We start from the raw sequence: 17,543 nt of genomic DNA, 5'->3' as shown, positions 1-17,543 counted from the left end.
TCTACTCCTGGAACTTCACCAGCCAGGTCAAGTGCACCAGTTCCCAGGCGAGGCCCTCCCGGATTGCGGGGGTGTGCATGTCTGTGAAAGGACTCTGGCAGCTGGTTGATTTGATGGTGGTGGGAGGGGGTCTAGATCTTTGCATTTTCATGCTAATTAAGATTAAATATCTGGGGACTAAATTTTGTAAATCAAGTATAAGTACTTCCCTAATTTCATGTAATTTTCCAGCATTAATCCACTTTATCATTGTCATAAGTAAAAATGGCTCATTAAAACCAGGAGGGAACACAATACTTTATGGCTTTCTGCTCTCATGTTAATGCAGTTTTCCTTTCCTCATGAGTAATCTCTTGATGGTTTTTGTCTCTACAGAACAGGGATAACTATATCCGTTCCTGCCGATTACTCCCTGATGGTCGCACCCTAATTGTAGGAGGGGAGGCCAGTACTCTGTCCATTTGGGACCTGGCGGCCCCCACCCCGCGCATCAAGGCAGAGCTGACGTCCTCGGCCCCCGCCTGCTACGCCCTGGCCATCAGCCCTGACTCCAAGGTCTGCTTTTCGTGCTGCAGTGACGGCAACATCGCCGTGTGGGACCTGCACAACCAGACGCTGGTGAGGTGGGTCCGCAGGCTCCCTTACCAGGTGTGAGAGGGTACTCGTGCTGCCATTCAGTGCCTGAGAGTTGTGCGTGTCTAAATTTAAAAAGATTAAATATAGTTTACTAAAAATTGTTAAGAATAGGCCCATTCTAAGATGTTAGAAACAAATTATTATCATGCAATCTTGTTTTTGCAGTACTTGAACTTTTATCAAATGAGGAGGTTTTTTTGACATACTGAGCATCACCAATTCAGGTTTTTTATAAATTAGGTCATTTTTACTTAATTAATGTGCATGAGGTTCCCATGAGCTCATTAGACATCTGTAATTCGCCATCTGTGCTCGCTTACCGACCATCACTGTCCATAGACCCGCGCTGAGGGTATTTGCTGTCCTCGGTGCCCTATGTATCTGACACATTCACTCCTGAAACAAGCTCGTTGGGCACCTGCCATGGCCCAGGCATTGTGTTGGTGTCGATCACCTAAAATGCTCTCGGTTATTGGTAGCCCACCTTTCAGGATGGACAGATATAACTAAGAGGTCTGTTTAGAAATGAGATTGTATAGGGTCTGTGTTGATAGGTGAAGCCCTGCAACAAGTCTCTGGGCAGCAGCACCTAAGAGCAGGAAGCAAGAGTGATTGGCTGAAGAGCGTATGAAGGTCCTGATGAAGCAAAACTGCAAGGCCTGGGGGAGGTGGATGGAGTAGGCAGCCTCTGTTCCCAAGATAGTTTGCCTGATGGGCTTTATATGTGATTCCAAAAACAAAAGGATCATCGCTTTGGTTCCTTTGGGGAAGGCCCTAATGAGGAACTCCTTCTAATCCCCTCCCCCCAACCCAATGTCTTTGTACATTTTACCAGCCCCTGGGGCATTCGGGTCCCTGAGTGTCCATGTCCCCTTCTGGAGAGCAGGCCTTTCATGCCGTAGGCTGTATTCCCTCCCTCAGCAGAATGGGTTCTGCCACTCCCTGTGCTCCCTCCCGTAGCTTTGCAGAAGGGAAAGTACTCCTTACGTCCTCTTCAGTTCTCTCCTTCCTTGATACCACAGGGACAGAATGGGTCTCGGACTGTATCTTTGATTACTCCCCATACATGTAGTCGTCTGTTTTCTTTTGTTTATATCAGTTGGAGATTTTTTCCATCAGTTCTATCAGTCTTATTTTAGTCAAAAAGTAATTTGAAGAATATTTCCTAAGTGTTCGAAAATTAGAAGTGCTGGAAATTCAGCATCTCAATTAAACTTTAATCTTTATGTATATACTTCATTATTACTTGAGTAATAAGGAAACATAATAAACCAAAATGAAATCTGGCCATTTCAAATAAGGCCAGCAATGAAATTGATCGCTGAGGAATTCTAAATTGAGTTCACCTAAAAAATAACTTTTCATGGGTTTTCCCTCCATGTTGACATTTTTCAGGCAATTCCAGGGCCACACAGATGGGGCCAGCTGTATTGACATTTCTAATGATGGCACCAAGCTCTGGACAGGCGGCTTGGACAACACGGTCAGATCCTGGGACCTGCGTGAAGGGCGACAGCTGCAGCAGCATGACTTCACCTCACAGGTGCGGCCGTGGGCCCGTGACATTTCAGACATGGTTCTGTGAAATCTGTGACATCTTAAGGGGCAGTTGGTATACTGTGTGAGGAAGCCACTTTTGAGTGTGGATTAGACAACTGAAAATTCTAGTGTTTTTTGTCGAATTACAACAGTATTTTATTAAAGGATTCAACCTCATTGATTTTAAGCTTTTATCAGGTTTCTATTTGAAAGACCATCACTCTGTATGGATGTGGATTTTACATTGACACATAAATTGTATTGTGGAGATCTGACTCATTACTTTGGGATCACCCGTTTGGCTTTGTCTGAGATAATCTTGATCACCTTCGTCATTTAAGTAGTATTCTCAGAAGAAACAATACCTGCTAGTTAAAGGAAGCATGTCCTCTGGGAACTCCAGCACTATAACCTGTTTTAATCTAGATCTTTTCTCTGGGCTACTGCCCAACTGGAGAGTGGCTTGCCGTAGGGATGGAGAACAGTAATGTGGAGGTGCTACATGTCACCAAGCCGGACAAATACCAGCTGCATCTTCATGAGAGCTGTGTGCTGTCACTCAAGTTTGCCCATTGTGGTAAGCAAGCCCCTCTCGTCTATTTTCTGTCAACAGGAATTGTTCCTTCAGGCCTCCTGCTGATATATTATTGTAAGTCAGGTCCTTTCGTTTATTAACATGTACTCTTCAAAATTCCAATTCCTTACACAAGCCAACTTCCCTATGCCATGTAAATTTTAGGTGTCACTCCACTTTTATCTTTGTCATAAGTATAAATGACTCATTAAATCTAAGTAAATTTTTCCAGTGTTAAATAACTTTTATTACCAATTAGATGAGTTTTCCGTGAATAGCTTAATGCTCCATAAAGCAAATCTTGAGGGTCTGACAAAGTAACACTAACATTGCCTTTTTGAAACCCTCTTTCTGTAGGCAAATGGTTTGTGAGCACTGGCAAGGACAACCTTCTGAATGCCTGGAGAACACCTTATGGAGCCAGTATATTCCAGGTAACATTTAACTCGTGTACTCACTGCATGGCGCTGGTTTAACCGAACTTGGTCTGTGCATCCTCTCAAATTAATAATGTACATAAATGTTGTAGGAGGTAGAAGCTAGTGTTATTCCCATTGTGCAAGTTAAGCAAGACTCTTCTTTCTTAATCTTCTGTATTTAGGATGCTATTTTTTAGGTGTCCTTTTTTTAGGAGTAACATAACAAATTTGTAGTTTTCTTGACTAAGTGGTATTAAGCCAGCATACCAACATATACTGTGCAAGATAATCAATAGGACAAAAATAGCTGATTTTTGCTATCATGAAGTTTATAATTTAATAGTGTTTTTTGTATTGTGGGTCACAACATTTTAGATGATTCCAACCAGGACTTGAAAAATATTAGAGTTCGTCTTTTATAGTAAGTATATGTATCTTATGTGTACACTGGGTTGTGAAGTAAAATGTGTTTATTATAGGTCGTGGTAAAAAAGCCTGAGAAGCACCGGTAGTGGGTTAGAGTCCTACGGGGTCAGCTGGCTGGTTTAGTGCAGTCCAGGTCACAGGTGACATTGAACCCTTTGTCGCCAGAAGTTGAACATAGTATCCAGAGCTCTAAGTATGATACATTTTTCTTTATAATGAACTACTCCCCACTTGCAAACTTGCACTCTGTTTTTACACAGGGGAAAATTAGGCTTTCTATTAGAACTATTTTTAGATTTATCTAAAAAAATGTAGTATTTTCAATGCCGTTTCCCATTTATTACCTTATTGAACTCTGAGGCAACGCTTTAAGGTGGCAGCCAGGTGAGACATCTTTACCTGTTTGCCTTTGTAAGGAAACTGAGGCTCAGACAGGTGTAGTGGCACATCTCGTGTTCACAGCTCGATCTAAATCCAGCCATCTGACTGAGGATGATGGCTTTTCACTAGGAGCGCTGTTCTTCACTCTCTGGACAGCAGGCTTTGAAAGGGGGCCTGGCTTCATCAGCATTGGTGTCACAGGTGCCACTGACTAGCCTGCCACCTAATGTCCCCAGTGCAGGAGCAGGTCGCCTCCCTGGTGAGGAGCCCCTGGAGGGCACCGGCTCAGCCTTCCTTGCTTGGGGCTCCTATTTGGGTGACGTTTGAACATGTTATACTTGTTTTTCCTTGGAATTCTGCAATCCTGCTTCTCAGTTTTCAGGGATTTTTCTTTCCATATTTAACATTTGTGTTTATGTGCTTCTTTCCCAGTCCAAAGAATCCTCATCGGTGCTTAGCTGTGACATCTCTGTGGATGACAAATATATTGTCACTGGATCTGGGGACAAGAAGGCCACGGTTTATGAAGTTATTTATTAAGGATAAATCTTCATGTGAACTGGACTCCTTCTCCTTGTAGCACTTTGTTCTGTCCGTCTCCCTCCACTCCACTACCCCGCGCCTAAAGCTGAGAATCAGACCCTCACTGCAGTTGGGGCGTCAAACCCCCACCCTCGCCCCCACTTCCTTCCTGCTGTCAATTGTGAAAACTCATTAAGAACCTGTGATACCAAATCTTCAGCTGTCTACTTGGAACAATACGAAATAACCATACTTAACAGTGAATGGAATCTTTAATTATGTATTATATCTGTAATATATTTATTTTGTTTAAAGAAGGCTTTCTAACTTTGACTAAATAAAGCTGTCTGCTCCTGTATTGATAATGAAGATGCATTGTATTTGATACCCCTGCCCCCCTTTTTTTGGCAAAGGAGGGGAAAGGAAGGTTTAAAATAATTGATTAAAAAATGTCACTAAATGTAGACTAATGACTGTATAGAGATGTGAAATGTATAATTACATATGGAAGCAATATGTTGCTGTGTTGTTAGATTTATTTGTTTTTGTTTTCTACTTATTTTAAAGATGTTTGGAAATTTGAACAATTAGAACATGACAGCCCACGTCATATTCATTTGAGTCTATTTGGACAACTTCAAACAACGTATCTGTAGCTTTAGATTATATTTGATAAAAGTAATTGGATTTTTCTCTTTTTTCTTTTTTTTGACTTGTTGACAAGTGTCTTTGTAATACGTTTTTAATTCCTTTTCTTACTGTATTATAGACAGATGAACAAATTCAATTTGGCCTCAAAGAGAGAGAGAACGTAATCCCTTCCGGATATTTTTGCCACATTTCTTTGCAAAGGGAGATGTCTATCTTTGGGGAGTTTTGTCATTACAAGAAATTATGGGCTCTTTCTGGCATGTTCTTTGGGAACTGTACAGTTTGAGGGGAGGATTCCTCCCACTGTACAAGTCAGGTGTTTCCCAAACCAAGGGCAGCAGGGAAGGACTTGCGAGGACCTCCCTGTGAGCACCAGGGGGAACGGACACTCGCCTGGGGTTGAGGACTTGCTTCCTTTACCTCTGTTTCTTCCCATGTCTTAGTGGGATGTCCCTGAAACAGACACAGGCTGGGCCTTCGTGCCAGACACTTCGTGTCATCCTTTATGTTGTTGCTGTTAAATATGATATGTGACTCCTTTTTTTATTATTTTTGTTTGAATGCTTTAAAACTCCTTTAAGTCTGTGGATCTGCTGATGTACAGTGCCTTTGCTGCTATGGATCAAAATCAAAAGAACTGTGTAGATAAACTTTATTGTGTAAGTAGAAAATTACTTAATTTCATACTAGAAATGGATGGATGCTGCAAGTTGAAATGGACTGTCCATTGACGTTCCTAATGTGGTAGCAGAAAAAAAATGGTGTCTTAAGTGCTTAGTGTTTGATGTCATTAACAGTTTCGTAAAACTCTACAGTGTAGAAAGATTTTGATACTAAACTGTGCATTGTACATAGTTCTAACGCATTGTATTGACCACCAGTACTTCTATAATGGTAGATTGTTTGTGCATTCAGACTTTTAAGCATTAAACATAAGTAACTTCTAGTATGCTTATTTTTAATTCTTTGTTTTCCTGGCTTTAGTTTTTTTTATCTTTGTGTCACTCTTTTATATTAAAAATTTCTAGTTTTATTCAAGGGAGACTAGTGTTAAAGTCAAGTTATATGGGCTTTTTTATTGCTCTTTTAGTTTTATTTTCACTGAAGAAGAGCTAGAAGGGAAAACAGAAGTTATCAATGACAGGTTGCTGTCAGATGTTTGCTGAGTACATCTTTGGTTTGTAAAAATATTGTCCAAGCAAAAGTTATACGTTACTCAAAGCTTTGATGCTTTAGAGCTGTGCCATTCAGTATGGTTACTGCTAGCCATTTGTGGCTATTTAACTTCATTAAAATAAAAAATTCTGTTTATCTGTCACACTACATTTCAAGTGCTCAGTAGCCACATGCAGTTGACGGCTACTTGATTGGACTACACAGATTTATGGACCATTTCCATCAGCAAAGAAACTTCGTGGGACTAGCAATGCCTTAGAGTTGGCCCCTGCACACCACTGTTAGCTGTTTAGGTTTGGGTAATATTTTTGACATAACGTGCTGAAGTCTTGGAAAAAAGTACAAGGCCTGTTGGGCTGCTTCTGGTTTGGTGTTTGAAGATCCACCATAAGAAAATACTTCAAGAACTCTATACTCCTGGGACCCAAAAACCTGACATTTTAAGGATCCAGTGGGTAGAAAGAAGCCCGGGGCTTTGGGAGCAGCCCTCTGGTGGTCTGGAGTGAGCCCAGTGATGGGCTGTGAGAGACAGTGTTGCACCTCAGTGCTGGGAGCTATGTGGTGGTCATCAGTGGGGTGGCAGCAGCAAATCCCAGGTGAGGGCTGGGAGGGATGCTCCCTCGGAGGGTGACATCTTAGCAGTGTTGTTAGCTCAAAAAAAAAAATCATTTGGGCACAGGTCATGACATTTACATACTGTGTCTACACTGCTAGAAGGAGAAAGTGCCCCAAGGAGGTGGAATTCCTGGTGAGTGCCTGGTGGATCAGGTCTGCAAGGTGCTGAAATTTTCTCTTCACAGAGAGATGTGAAACATTGGCCACTGTATTGTACTGGTTTAAAAATTGAACTTTTTAAAATAAATGGGTGTCTGTTTATTTCCTCTCATTGTTGAGGTTTTTATCAGGTTAGATTTTTATGCCTTGGATATAAATCTCAGCCCTGCATTGATCTGCACTGATGTCTTCATATTGCTGGTGGTATAATTTTAACTTGGCTTAGTATTGTTTTTACTCCATGTATTCAAGAGTCTTGCAGAGTCTGAAGGACAACAACTAATACAAGCATCACCCTGAACCAAGGAAAACTCAAATCTGAGGAAAGAGGACTGGAGGGTTGATTGACATAAAAATATCAAGAAATAGAAACCCAAATTCAGGAAGTCATCAAGAGTTTCCTAAGATTGGCAGATAAAATATAGAGGGATGCTCACCTCACTTTTGGGGCATTACTTAGCAAGGTGGTTTCTGTCTGATGAGCTACAAAAGCATCCAGCCTTGTCCTGGAATGGTGTATGCCAAAATTTTACTGCAACCCCATAACACCTGCAGGTGGCTGGAATTACACACCCATGAGATACTGAGAAACTCAGTTTCAGTCCACCACAAAGCCATGAAATTCTGGGACCTTGCAGCCAAGAGCTGGGGAAATTGATGTCCCACCCACAGTCAGAACGCAATGTTCTGGACAGAGATGTAGTACACATGTGAGCCTTTGTGAGCAGCTAGACCAGCAGTGATACCCTCAGCTGTCACCTCAGCTGCTTTTGACAGCATCTCAATTGTTGGTGCACTGGAGCTGAGTAACAAAATGTCCCACTTCGGGTATTCGGCAGTTGATATTTTTAGCAATTGTAAGCAAACTCATACTAGGATTGTTTGCCCAGCATTAAATAAGCAATTACAAGATTTTAACAATGTTGGTACAAAAAAAGCCTCTGATACTCTGGGATGTTCATTTCTAAAGCTACCGAGCCACTGGGCACCCTGTGGCGTGGTCAGCGAGCTCTGGGTCTCGCTGCCCCTGATTCTCGCTGTGGCCGCAGCCGTCGAAGCAGAGGCTCACACCAGCCCTGGTCTCTGGAGCTGATGGCATTTCTTTGCCCTTCAGTACAAACTTCCATTCAGAACTGACAATGGAAATGGCCAAACACATGAGAAAACTTCTCATGTATTGGAGCATTTTAAAAGCCCTGCCATAATGGTGGGGAAGGACTCTTCTTATAAGTAGCTGTTAACATTTTATTTTAGTTTGGTTTGGGCTTTTGGCAGCAAGTGACAGAATCTCTTTGGTCCCAGATAGGAATTAGCGGGGGACCTGGACTCTTGTTCACCTCTCCCCAGGCAAGGAAATTCCCAGCTGGGATCTTAGATATTTGGCCCACAGGGAAGGAGAATTCTCAGGGAATGGCTGCCTTTAGTCCACAGGAAAACCATAAGCGCAAGTGTTTTCACAGAAGTTGTGCTGTTTGATCTCCCAGCAGCCTAGACGGGCTGGACACTGAATACTGAATTTATACAAAAGCACACAAAGGATCAGAGGAGAAGAGTGCGTGACCCCAACTCTCGTCTCACCAGGATGGAGTGAGACAAGCTGACCCGAGCGCCTGGGCCCTGGACGTGCAGGTGGAGCCCTGTGCATGGCGGGAAGAGAAGCAGAAAAGGGGTGTGGCAGACGCTTCTGGCTCACTGCCCTTCAGTCCTCGGTGTCACACGAGTTAGCTGGCTGCCTGAGACTAGGAATCACACAACCTCTTGGGAACTCCTTAAATCAATCACCATTTGCCTTCTGAGTTCCTGTGATGGCGTATACGTGCCCTGGGCTGCCTACACCAAGGCAAAACCTGCTTGTGGGTAGCAGGCTTCCCCACGTGTGATCTTGGACCCCAGGCCTCTTACGCCACCCCTCTTCTCCAGTGACAATGGGACTTGATGATAACATTCAGAATTAACAACTCTTAGGTTATTTTGCAAGAAGACATAAACACACATAAATGTCGAGCTTTATCTCAGGCCCAGCTAAATAAATACACACTAGAACGGACTTGTCAAGTATTTGGGTTTTGAGGACTTAGGCAGTAAATCTTTGGACTCTAGGTGGAGGCCAAACTGATGCCCACATGGTTTTAAGTGTCTCAGGATTTCCCCCCGGCCCAGGTGGCAGCTGGCCATTTCCCTGTCTTTACTAGATACCCACACAGCCTTTTCTAAAAGAAACTAGCAGAGGAGGTAGGTACCCTGGCCTTACCTCTCGTCACATGGCAGGAAGTCTGAGTTGAGCTAGCGAGTAGCAGGAGAGCCAGCTGGCGGTGGAGTCAGACGCTGCTGGCCTTGTGATCGTGAGGGCTCCCGCAGAGGAGACTGTCAGCTGAGCCTGTGCCTTTGCCACCTGGCAGGGCCAGCATAGGGACAGAAAGGGACATTAACAGGAACCACCACGAGGAAGGGAGTGAGACCCCTCGGACACTATGCATCCAGCAAAGTGGTTCTGGGCTCAGGAACAGCACCTTACTGTTTGAAGAATTTCAGTAGGGTGTCTCTGCCGCAAGAGTTTAGCTTAAACAAACACTCTTCATTTCAACACCTCTTTCCCACCGCAGAGAAAGCTGGTGGCCCTAGGGACAAAGCACTACCCTGAGGCCTGTTAGTCTTTCCCAGGTGTTGTGTTTGGATTAACTGCAGAAACCACCTGTTAAACTTCTTAGCCCTTTCATTTGGCCTCTGAGTAGACAATCACCACTGATAATGAAATGTGATTTCAGGTTTTACGGCTGAGTTGAGAAATTCAAAATTAGGGTTTCCGCATTGATGGTCAGTCAACCCCACTGCACAGGCATCTTCAGCATGAGAGTTTGCGTGCAAACAAGAACACCCTTCCAAGGGGCGTAAGATGGTGGAGAAGGTTACTTGGAGGACAAGGGTCTTGGTTCACAGGCACTTGCTCCTGAGCAGTGGTCTTAGAAACACAGCTAACGTGCCCTAAATGAGAACTTAAGGGTGACGAAGAGGCTCAGCCTGGGCCACTTGGTCTGGGGCAACAGGCCTTCCAGACACCTTCCTGTGGGCGCAGCTTTGAGGCACGAGCACCAAAAGGACTTGAGCTCAGCTCTTCCACACTTTGGGCAGACGGCATTCCCACCTCAACACTTAGTGCTTGCTTGAACATGTCTTTTTCTTGCTGAAGATTTGTTTTTGCATGAGTTAAAGAGAACAGTGTTCCTGTGTCCTGACAGATTACAGGCTAATAGGTTTGCAAAACTCATACCTGACCACAGATCCACAGGCATGAATAAGCTATGGCAATTTGGTGTTGCTCAAGTTTATTGAGGTTTTATCTTATTTTTCCCCAGGCTTATTGAGATATAATGTACATATAATACTGTATAAATTCAAACTATACAACTTGATTTGATGTACTTACATTTGCAAAATGATTACCACAATAAGGTTAGTTAACACATCTGTCATCTCACATAAACACAATTGCATGTGTGTGTGTGTGTGTGTGTGTGTGTGCTGAAAAACAAGATTTACTCTCACAGAAATTTTCAAGTACATAATACAGTACTGTCACCCATGGACACTATGCTGATAATTAAATCCCCAGAATTTACTCATCTTATAACTGGAAGTTTGTGCCCTTTGACCAATATCTCCCAGGACTACCACCCCAAGCCCCTGGCAGCCACCGTTCTACACTGTTTCTCTGAATTAGCTTTTTTTTAGATTCCACATATAAGTGAGGTCATACAGTATTTGCCTCTTTCTTCATCTGATGTATTTAACTTAGAATAATGCCCTTGAGGTCCATCCATGTTGTTGGAAATGGCAGGATTTCCTTCTTTCTCAAGGCTGAATAATATTCCATTGTGTGTGCAGATGTGTGTATATATATATATATATATATGTGCCACATTTTTTTTCTATCCATTCATCCATTGGTGGATACTTAGGTTGTTTCCATTTCTTGGCTATTATCAATAAGGCTGAGTGAACGTGGGAATGCAGGTATTCCTTAAAGAGAGTGGTTTCATCTCCTTTGCCTATATGCCCAGAAGTAGGATTACTGGATAATATGACAGTTTTATTTTTAACTTTGGGTTGATTCTCCATAATGTTTTTCACAGTGGCCCTTCCCTCCACATCCTCACCAATATTTACCTCTTGTGTTTTTGATAATAGCCATTCTAACAGGTATGAGGTATCTATCTCATTGTATCTTGACTTGCATTTCCCTGATGATTAGTGACATTGAGCATCTTTTCACTTACCTGTAGGTCATTTGTATTTATTCTTTGGAAAAATACCTGTCTATTCAGGTGCTCTGCCCATTTTTTAATCAGATTTTTTTTTTTTTGCTATTGACTTGTTTACAAGTTTCTTACGTATTTTGGATATTAACCCTCTATTTGATAGATGGTTTGCAAATATTTTCTCCCATTCAGTGTGTTGCCTCTTCATTTTGGTGATTTTTTATTAAACTTCTTATCTTGTTCATGCACTGTTATCATGATTTCATTTAGTTGTCTCTATTTTCCTGGATTTCCTTGAGTTTCTTTAAAGATACTTATTTTGAGTTCTTTGTCAGGCAAATCATAGCTCTCCCTTTCTTTGTGCAGGAGCTTTGTTAGTTTCCTGTGGGGGCATCAGAGTTGCCTGTTTTTCCTGAGTTGCTTCGATGCCTCCCAGTACCAGGGCTCTTTCAGAATCTGCAGGCTAACTGAGCTGGGCAGGCTCACCTCCAGGAGCTCTGGTGCTGTGGTGAGAGGGGCTGTGGCTGGTTACAGGCAGTTTCAGGATCCACAGTGGGGACCAGGTCTGTAGGCCTGTTACCCAATGTTGCACAATGGGCATCATGCCTCCTGGGCCCCTTGGCGTGAACCAAAGCCAGACGGAGCCATAGTTGAGTTGTCAGGAAGAGAGAGCTGTTTCTGATTCTGCAGCCCAAAGCAGTTAACCAGCCAGCTTCCTTGGTGTGAGCCTCCTCCAGACAGTTCTCCTCCATCGTGGTCCACAGGCCTTCCAATCTGGGACTTCTAGCTGGACCCCAAAGCCCCCACCAAGGCCCTTTTATTCAAGGACAGATGCAAACATTGTTTTTGAGGGACTTCTTATTCAGTCCCCTTGCTGACATCTCTTGATCAAGGTTTCTCTTTTTAAAGAGATTTCCCATATTTTGCTGTGCATGATTTTATGGCATCACAGTTTACCTCAGTCACCTGGCATTTTCAGGGAATGAAGAAGTCCATGCTATTTCATTTCCCAAATAACTGAAATGTATCCCTTTAAAAACAAAAACAAAAATCCTTTCTGACAGAGAAATGTCCAAAAGTATTGAACTTTCCTCTGCCTTGAATTCCCTTCTAAACACACTGTACACTTCCCTGGTGGCACAAAGTCAAAACGGCAGTGATTTTGCTGGGCTGTATATAAAGCTCTGCTTCCATTAGTAGCATCATTTCTGATAACCAGAGCAAATGGAAAGACTCTCTTACCATGCACCAACCACTGAGATTCATTCACATCATCCCTTTTTTATCTTCACAAGGATCCTGTGAAAGAAAGGTATGGATTTCTCTTGGTCCACATATACTGGGTAATAGAGAGAGATTCTGGACTGTAAAAAGATAACATGTTTCATGCACCACATATTATATCACACCTGGAAGCACTCCATAACCAGGCACATTAATATTTACAGGGTGAAATGTGCATGTTCATATTATGTGGAGTAAGAGATGACTGTAAACATCTACAGCTCTGGTCAAGGGCAGTTTTGTCCCAAATGTATCATGAAAATAGTTCTGTTTTTCCTGGACTTCTTCATTTCGGAACTAGAAGTACAGGATTTATAGACCTGGATTCTTTTTAGCCCCATTTTCCCAGTGAGAAGTCGGATCCACAGAGGTCAAGAGCCTGGAGTGACAGAAACCTGTCCTGGCTCACTTCTCCCCACTGTCGGCATGTCCGTGAGCGGAATGAGGTTGCCAGAATGCTCCTGTGGGTCCCTCATCCATATTGCTTCTGTCCCTCTCCCACATATTCCTTCCATACGCTCTTTGCAACCTTTCTTCTAGTCCGATACTGATTATTTTTACTTCCATGCAAAATTCCATACTTATTTTTTCTTTAAGAAAAGATTAAGACCTGGGCTTTACTGTTGTGCCCTCAGCTCTGAGAAGCATGCTTCTCTGCGATGCTCTATTTGGTGTGTCCAAAAGTCTGATCTTTAGATGAGGCAATGTGGAAAGCACTATACTGGTAAGAAAAACATTAGCAAAAACATGTAGCATCAAAAATATCTTTCAAATTTTTTATTGGAAATGTCCTAATACATGTTTTTTTATTTTTTTCTCTTCCAAACTTTAAATGTGGTTAGCATTTCTCTTTTAACTTTTGATTTTACTATTTGTATTACTCTTCAGATAAAATGGTGGATTTTGTCTTGTAGCCCTGTTTCTTTTTTCTATTTTTGAAGAGCACTTTGTAGCATGTACAATAGTCTTGTTTGAAAGATGGGTCACATGGGAAGATTTTCTTTGATTACTAGTGTGTTTTTTGATTCACGAGCTCATAAAGGCCAAGCCATGGTGGTTAAAACAGAATTGTTTACAGTCATGTTAAAATTGCGCTGAGATAGCAGGAGGCCCAGCTCATGGGATAGATTGAGCTGCAAAGCAAAGGACACAAGTTGCTTGAAATCCTGGGAGCTGCTGTTTTGGGTCCACAAAGGCATCTTGATCTATTGCTCTAGTTTGGGGACAGTTTGATTATGTACTCTGAGTCTTAATATCACACACCTGTATTAAAGAGGTCACTTCTCTCCACTGCCAAGAAAGGAACTCTCAGGAAATCTGGAGAGATGACTTTGTAGAGTTTTAATTAAGATTTCATCACAGAACTTGGGCCCCTTAAGTTACCATATGAATTGCTTTCCTGTAAAAAACATGGGCTGCCAGAGCCAGCACAGGGATGTACAGCTCTTTGGGTAAATGTGTAATTGGTTGCCTAGAGGAAAATTGGGCAGCTGTGAGCATTTTAAGCATCATCTTTTAGGGATGTTGCAAAACCATAATCCTGTTCATCTGTGGTCCCTGAAAAATATTTCCTGTAATTTCCAACACTCCAGGGAAGTAATCACTGGAGAGTAAATCTGAGCAGAATTGAATATCCACCCATTCATTCATTTATTCAACAAATATTTGTTGCAAAGCTACTCTATGTCTTAAGGAACTGAGCTAGACACTGGGGATACAGAAATGCACAGAACAGAGATGGCCTCATAGAGCTTAGAGAGGGATAAAGCTTCATGTAAACCATTAAGTGATTACAACATCATTGAACAAATAATGAACCACACTGAAGGGAAAATAAGCAGACTTGCAGGGCCAGGGTAGCTTCTGGATGGTAGGACTAGGATAGGTTTCTGGAAGAAATGGCATCTAAGCCAAAACCTGAAGAGCAAGTAGGGATTGGTCATATAAGAAGTTCCGTATGTATGGGAGAAAATTCGATGCCGAGGGAACAATGCAAATACCCAGAGGTGACAGCATGGAGACTGCCAAGAGTTTGGAAGCCCTTTGGTATGGCTGCTGACTGGAGTGCAGTGGGTGGGCCGTGAAGACCCCATGGGCCACGTAAGCATGTACAGCTGTGCACTGAATGCAAAGATGGCTTATGAACGATTTCCAGCAGAGGAGAAGTCTTGTCAGGTACTGATTTGGGGAGGATCACTCAGCTACCTGTAGAGAATAGACTAGAAGGAGAGTGGACTGTAGACAGGGACTACTCAGGAAGATAGAGAAGCAATCCAAGGGAGAGAGAATGGTGGCCTGAACAGAGACGGTGCCAGTGGGGCTGTGGTTGGGCTCTTAGAGGCATTGAAGGGACAGAATTAATGCAACAGGGCAAGGGGATTTACTGCATGCTAAATCAAGGTTTTTCATTATTTGTTTATCTGTTCTATTAGCAATCAATAAAAAGTGTCTTGGACTAACTTAAGCAAAAAAGGAATCCCTTGGAAGGTTGTCAGGATAGGTCACAATGAAAAAGTGAGCTGAACTGACAGCCTGGGGGGCCGGGAAGCAGGGATCTTTGTCTTTTCAGAGCCTTCAAAAGCCCATTTTTTTCTGGAATTCTGCTGTAAAACTTGTTGGTTCAAATCGTCTCCAAGCTGTCAGACATAGCCACACAGAATCTAAAGACTCAGGAACAGAAAATCTGAATTGGCCACTTAGATCCACACCAACTCCCATGTAGCCAGGGCTGGAATGTTCTGTTATCAGTGAAATGAAACTACATTGTTTTTCCTTAGGCATGTAGAAATTAAAAAAAATCTAGAGATATTGAGTAGTTAAAGAAAACTTAAAAATGTTGATTAAATTCTGATTCCATTAAAATCATTTAATGTTATTTGGAAATTGATAGCTATGATTGCTTTGGAGAATTCCCTGAAAGAGACATTTTAGTACTATTTCTCGAAAAAGGAATGACCATTGCAATTCTTTACTTAACCTTCAATTCGCTCTTAAGGAGATGACCACAAAAAAACAAGCAAATATATGTATAACCAAAAACCATGGAATATTTGCAACATATATGACAAGCAAAATTTTAATATTTGTATGTATAAATAGCTTCTACAAATCAATTGGCAAATGTATTGATAGAGAATTGGGCAAATGACACGATGGACTGTTCAATCAAGATGAGTAATAACTCTGCTATTAGAATTTATAACAGAATAAATGACCATTAAAGAAAGATGCTATTTTTCACCTATAAAACTGGCAAAAATAATTTTTTAAAAATCCAGTGTTAGGGAGGGGTAGGCAACATACATTCTTATATACTGTAGATGAAAGTTAAAATTAAAACTTCTCTGAAAGACTTTTGGGAAATGAGCCTCAAATCCTCTTAATAATGCACATAAATTTAGACAAGAAATTACAATATCTGTGATTTTACTCTAAGTAAATATCTGAGGACATTATCAAAGATTTTTTTATAAAGGATTTTAGTTGCAGTGTCTTTTTGAAACCTGATTACAAATGACAGAGACCTAACCTGAAGATTCATAAGCAAAAACAGAGTGTTTGGCTAGGGGGTACTCACAGTTTGAAGCACAGGGTTACAGAAGGGAGCAGACAGATGCAGCTGGCCAAACAGTAGATGGGGTATGGTGTCTGAAATATGGGAACTGGGGCTGGGGGTTGAGAAACATGGGGTGAACATCAGACAACCACTGGTGACTTCAGGTAGATGGCAGAAGACAGGCAGTGGGAGGGAATATCACTGAATCCACTGTCAGTTACTGTTTTGAAGTGGACTTCCCTGCACGTTAATGGAAGTGAGGAGCTATTATATGCCTACAGTATGCTTAAGTCTGGGGGAAGTTACCTATGTGCCTAAAGACACGGAATATATGGAGATATATGACATATATTCATACATATTCATATTCTGTGCACATGAATATATATGATTTAAAAAATCTGATTTCTGATTTTAACTCTATAAGATTTAAGAGACCCATTCTCCATCCAAAAACAGGAAAGGCTGAGAAAGGTTACATAATGTACCTGCAGCCATTCAACTCATCAGTATTCAGTCCCTTTTTTAAACCTGACTATGTGCTGGCTCCTTATATCACCTAATCTTTCTCAAAGTTTCCACCCTAAGATATTTTAAGGATATGGCATGGCATGTCTTTCACTTACCCAGCATTTCACATACTATTTTTTCTGCATTTTATAAAGCTTGAGTTTACATAGATTGATTTCCTTCAAAATAAAATGTATACCATTAGTTCTGTGTATTTATAAAATCTGTCAAAAGAATTTGTAACAAAATATATCCCAAACAATATAAATCCTTCACCTAACCTCATCCCAGGTGTTCTTGGGAAGTTGTCTCTTCTCCAGTGTGCTGGTATCTGACCACACATCCCTTTTAGAGTCATAATAATTCACCAAGCAGCTACCCTGCCCATCATTCTTCCACTGACCAAGTGTTGGCTGAGCATGGGCACAGACTGATAAGCTTATATATCCAAGGGTCTGGGAGTCACTCATTCCTGTGCCGAATATCACACCAAATAGCATCCCCAAGCCCCCACCCACCAATTTAGGGCTGAAACACCAAAAGCTGTGCTTTTTAGTAACCTGCACTGCAAGTTTCTTCTGGTCTTAAGTCATCTGCTGATGAACTTATCATCGAAGAGGAATCAAGAGCTTTGTAAAATTCCAGCCCTATTCCATCTATTTCATCCCTCTGATCTAAGAGGCCTGTCACTCTGTTTTAGCAGGAAATTAGATGGTTCTGACAAGACTGTTTTTCACAAAGCAATGCTGATTATTATCTAGTATTCTGTGATCCTATGGGTGTTTGCAAATTGATATTTTGATGATTTGTTCTAGTATTTTCCAGATAGATATGAAAAC

General features: G+C 41.8%; 1 protein-coding gene across 10 annotated transcripts in view; it reads left to right on the top strand.

Moving 5' to 3' along the window:
* Window positions 1-6,094, top strand: part of TLE4 (TLE family member 4, transcriptional corepressor) — a 136,079-nt gene extending 129,985 nt beyond the window's left edge. For all 10 annotated transcript variants that reach the window (XM_036893446.2, XM_036893442.2, XM_036893441.2 and 7 more), the window contains 5 exons: window positions 376-623; window positions 2,032-2,179; window positions 2,602-2,752; window positions 3,107-3,183; window positions 4,408-6,094. In XM_036893446.2, the coding sequence (XP_036749341.1) occupies window positions 376-623; window positions 2,032-2,179; window positions 2,602-2,752; window positions 3,107-3,183; window positions 4,408-4,515 (732 nt within the window). In that variant the 3' untranslated portion in view covers window positions 4,516-6,094. The remainder of the gene's footprint in view (window positions 1-375; window positions 624-2,031; window positions 2,180-2,601; window positions 2,753-3,106; window positions 3,184-4,407) is intronic.
* Window positions 6,095-17,543: the final 11,449 nt, after the last annotated feature.

Source organism: Manis pentadactyla, chromosome 3, assembly GCF_030020395.1.
Source record: "Manis pentadactyla isolate mManPen7 chromosome 3, mManPen7.hap1, whole genome shotgun sequence".
NCBI classification, from domain to species: domain Eukaryota; kingdom Metazoa; phylum Chordata; class Mammalia; order Pholidota; family Manidae; genus Manis; species Manis pentadactyla.
The sequence above is the reverse complement of the archived record's forward strand: the minus strand, read 5'-3'. Positions and strand labels throughout refer to the sequence as shown.